The sequence below is a fragment of the Sinocyclocheilus rhinocerous genome, unplaced genomic scaffold (genome assembly GCF_001515625.1).
Source record: "Sinocyclocheilus rhinocerous isolate Xijiao unplaced genomic scaffold, SAMN03320098_v1.1 scaffold299, whole genome shotgun sequence".
NCBI classification, from domain to species: domain Eukaryota; kingdom Metazoa; phylum Chordata; class Actinopteri; order Cypriniformes; family Cyprinidae; genus Sinocyclocheilus; species Sinocyclocheilus rhinocerous.
The window spans coordinates 966,208-970,337 of NW_015652998.1; the positions used below are offsets into that span (position 1 = coordinate 966,208).

General features: G+C 36.4%; 2 protein-coding genes across 6 annotated transcripts in view; both read left to right on the plus strand.

The window, feature by feature from the left end:
- The first annotated feature begins 1,076 nt into the window (after positions 1-1,076).
- On the plus strand, positions 1,077-2,392 carry LOC107715333 (guanine nucleotide-binding protein G(I)/G(S)/G(O) subunit gamma-8-like). Of its 3 annotated transcripts, none has more exons than XM_016521430.1 (3): positions 1,077-1,124; positions 1,876-1,988; positions 2,186-2,392. In XM_016521430.1, the coding sequence occupies exons 2-3, from the start codon at positions 1,905-1,907 to the stop codon at positions 2,312-2,314; spliced, it is 213 nt and encodes a 70-aa protein (XP_016376916.1). In that variant the 5' UTR covers positions 1,077-1,124; positions 1,876-1,904; the 3' UTR covers positions 2,315-2,392. The 3 variants fall into 3 exon arrangements, 2 of the variants coding, with proteins under 2 accessions (XP_016376916.1, XP_016376915.1); XR_001637088.1 differs by lacking the exon at positions 1,077-1,124 and adding an exon at positions 1,742-1,807 and having other exon boundaries at positions 1,933-1,988; positions 2,186-2,207; XM_016521429.1 differs by lacking the exon at positions 1,077-1,124 and having other exon boundaries at positions 1,816-1,988.
- Positions 2,393-3,458: 1,066 nt separating this feature from the next.
- LOC107715332 (transmembrane protein 45B-like) overlaps positions 3,459-4,130 on the plus strand; it is a 2,849-nt gene continuing 2,177 nt past the window's right edge. For 2 of the 3 annotated variants that reach the window (XM_016521426.1, XM_016521427.1), the window contains exon 1: positions 3,459-3,603. The gene's annotated coding sequence lies outside the window, so the exon portion shown is untranslated. The remainder of the gene's footprint in view (positions 3,604-4,130) is intronic. The other variant, XM_016521428.1, reaches the window with a different exon arrangement.

The following is a 4,130-nucleotide window of genomic DNA, read 5'->3' on the forward strand; positions in this document are numbered from 1 at the left end:
AGTTTATATTTAGTCCTGTAGCCTTACAATATGGCATTGAGCCAAAGAAATGACTATGCAACAGTGTCTTTTTTTTATTGACTGGAAGAGTGACATTCCTGCATATTAATATATACCAAACATGAAACGAGTAGTAACTTTCTTTTTTCCTTTTCTTTTCTTTTCTTTTCTCTCTGAGTGAACCACCAGTGCCATGATTAAATATTTAAATGCCAAAGCCAATTGTTCAGTGAATTTTCGGTGCATAATTCAGGGCTGGATTTAGCTACATTTCTCACATCTGCACTGAACATGTAGATCAATAAATCATGTCTGAGAACAGCTGCTAATGAGCCATTTGACATTAAAGCCCTGGAGAAGAGCTTTGAGCCACCTGCAGTGAGCTCAACCTGCGATTCTTCCCCAGGTATTAACGATGAGTACTGAAACACTTAAGCACAGCTTCAGTTTCTCTCCGGGTGTCACAGTCCTCTGGGTGGGATTCATATCAGGAGGGACATGTTAATCTAGTGTGCAAATATTTAGTTTTCACAAATAATAAAAAAATAAATAGAAACAATAGAGCAAATGCCGAAACGACAAAGTGCAGTAATCACATGCAGGATCGCTATTAATAGTCTTATATCTTCACAGGTTGCAAACATTTGTTTGAGGAGGGCACGAAAATCATCATTTGCTGTAACTTTACCCCACCCCAGGCTTTTATACTGTAAATACAAAGAATAAAAATTATTCTATTTTATTTCAACCATCTTACATTACTTATTTTATCTTCTTCAGTTCAATAATTTATTCATGTTTTATCCGTCTGTTGAAATGGCAGTTTTTTACTCAACATAATAGCTCAGTGCAGCTCATTGTGGTGGCAGGTATCACTTATATGCTATTATGCATGACTGAGATATTCAGCTGAAGGTCACACCCCATGATGCCTGTGACTTGCCTCTTCAGCCCAATATGGGGGAGGAATAAAAGCTAATTATGAGAGACGGCAGCCTTTCCCATCCATCCACTCCTTACTATCTCTTCATTCAGTCCTGCAGGTCGTAATGTGTACAACAAACAATCTACGATAACAAGACTTTTCTTCTGCCAGCATTACGGATAAATCTGGATTAACTGTGGTAAGTCATTAAGATATATAAGCAGCATGATGCATTAAATATAGTTAAAGTTTTGTTTTGTATAGACTAAACATGTTTTTTTCTCTCTCTCTTAATTATCTGCAAAGTATACTTTAAATCTTCAAAGAGGAACATGCATTTGTTAGTTAAATTATGTACATTTGTTATATCTAGAAATTGTAATATAATATGACAAACAGTTATGCCACATTATATTTCATTGCTTTGCAACAGCATGATTCACATTTTCGTGGTGCTTAGATTTCCATATGAAAATCTATGTTCCCATAACAAAATTTTTCCATGTGCAAAATTTATGGAGAAAAAAAAAGTTAAATGCTCTTAAAACTTTTTGAAAAACTCATAAACTGAAATAACATATTGTTCAGCTATTTACCTGTAAATTGTGAGTAAATTGTGTGAAACTGTGACTTTAATGTTAAAGCGTGAAGCACATTATATGACTTTATATTAATAAGTGAGAAGATTATTTGTGGTCTCTAGAGCATTTCTGCACTCCTCTGTTTCACCTCTCCCACTGAGCCTCATCCAAAACATGACCAGCTGAGACCCATCAAAACAATTACTGCAACTCTGCAACAGAGATGTCTTTAATAGCCTAGAGGAGCCAATAGCACTGTCTTCTTAGGGAACTAAAACATCAGACATCTGTAGAACTGGAGGTGAGTTGTTATCTACCAGATGCATTTAGCCAGACTCTCCTGGGGTTTGTTTTGCTGTTTTCCTGCAGGGTTAATTTGGTGTCTACAAAAGAGCAGAATGTCTAATAACATGGCCAAAATTGCAGATGCACGAAAAACAGTGGAACAACTGAAACTGGAGGTTAATATTGACAGGATGATGGTAAGACACATTTTTTATGCTAAATAATTTATGTTAGCTTTATTCATTAACATAAACAATTACAAATGCCATTTAAAATTAATTTAAAATTATAAAAAAATAATACAAAATTATTCAAGAGGAAAAGAAAATGCACAAACAGCTTTATGGGATGTTATTTCTGGCTGTATATTGTTGGCTTGTATCTCTCTGCACAGGTGTCTAAAGCAGCAGCTGAGCTGATGACTTACTGTGAGTCCCATGCAAAAGAGGACCCCCTGGTGACCCCCGTACCATCCTCAGAAAACCCCTTCAGAGAGAAAAAGATATTCTGTACAATTTTGTAGATGTTGTTTCTAAGTCACAAGGTTTATTGTATTATTTTCAAGATATTCCTAAAACCTTGCGCCAAATTTTTTCCTTGATTCCATTAACATTAACATCACTTAAATATCAATAAATGTGAATAATCTCTACATCTCCTCATGTTTTAGGCTACAAGAACAGGATTCTTTGTGTTTTGGAATTTTCATTCATCCAGGTCATCGTTTAGATTATAATTAGTCTTGATTCTATATTGAATCTATTATTTTTCCTCATAGTGGCACTACAGTTTTAAAATGTCTGTTAATCTCCATTCATCCATACAGCTGCTATGAGTGTTTGGTGAGGTTGCTTAGCCTACATAACATCAATAAAACAAGAGAGAGCAAAGTTCATTCTGCTTAAAGGGTTAGTTCACCCAAAAATGAAAATTAGCCCACAAATTACTCACCCTCAAGTCATCCTAGGTGTATATGACTTTCTTCTTTCAGACGAATCCAGTCGGAGTTATATTAAAAATTGTCTTTGATCTTTCAAGCTGTTTAATGCCACTCAGCGGGTGTTGTTCAAATTGAAATCGCATCATATGACCCCTTTAAATAAAATGCGCCCATCCATAAAAAAAGTGTCTCACACGGTTCCGGGGGGTGAACAAAGGCCTCCTGTAGCGAATCGATGCGTTTTTGTAAGAAAAATATCCATATTCAAAACGTAATAATCACTTTAATGTAGCTTGCGCCAACAGTCCTACACGGAAGCAGTTCCGGGCGGATTAATTTTTGGGTGAACTAACCCTTTAAGGTTTGTTTGTTGCATGTCCTTGTGTATCAGCTTCCGTGAATGGTTTATAACTTCAATTACCCTTTCCTGTACAAATTAATCAATAGCCTACCTGCATACCTAGCCTAAATAGATTTTTTTTAGCCATTTTTGTGTATAATGAACTATCTTTTTAAGATTTAGATATTTTTACAATACTAGGCCTATAATTATTTAAATGAAACATAACTGTCTAATCTATATAACAAGCAAATAATAAACACCAAAAAAGTATTTTTTTTTAAAAAATAATAATACAGCTCCATATAGAAAAACGTAAAGTTGTCACTAACCTAGGAGCAGGTGGGCGGGGTCATCTTTTCTAAATTGCACGTTGCTGTCAGTCAAGTGCAGGAGGGGCGGGGTCATCTTTCATAATGCAATACAGGTGAGCAGGTGCGCTTTTTGAGGACAGGTAACTAGGATATTCCCATCACAAGATCCGCACAGGAGCACTGGACTCCCCGTCTTGACAACACAGGCCAGAGTTAAGGTAGAGTAAACAAACAAGATTCCACCTTTTTAGATTTAAACTCTACATGGTCATCGATAGCCTATAATTAAATTATAGAAATACGTCGGCTACCAGAGATTACTAGTACACAGTCTGGAGCTCGAACAGTCAATCTTTTTTTTCTTTTTTTATGAAAAAAATTTAAAGTTTTATGAAAAAATCTGTTTTTATGAAAGTGGTGGCTACCGCAAGTTTAATTGCATTAGCAATATCTAGCAACTATTTTAGACAATAGTCAACTTGATTCGTTGCAAAACAATAAACTCTCCCACATACGCACGGGTAAATAAAAGCGCTTCTTACCTACCGGGAAAAACTTGATTTCCAACCTCACCGACAAAAGATGACTTGAACCATCAAGCCAAAGGTGACAGTGGCAAGGAGAACTCCCTTAGATGCTAAAGATTTAAACGTGTGAGGCTGCTGGTGCCAGTTGGGTCAGGGGTGGATCTGGGCGTGATGGGGGCTAGTGAACCAGAATGAGGGTCCCAAAGTGTGGCTGGGGG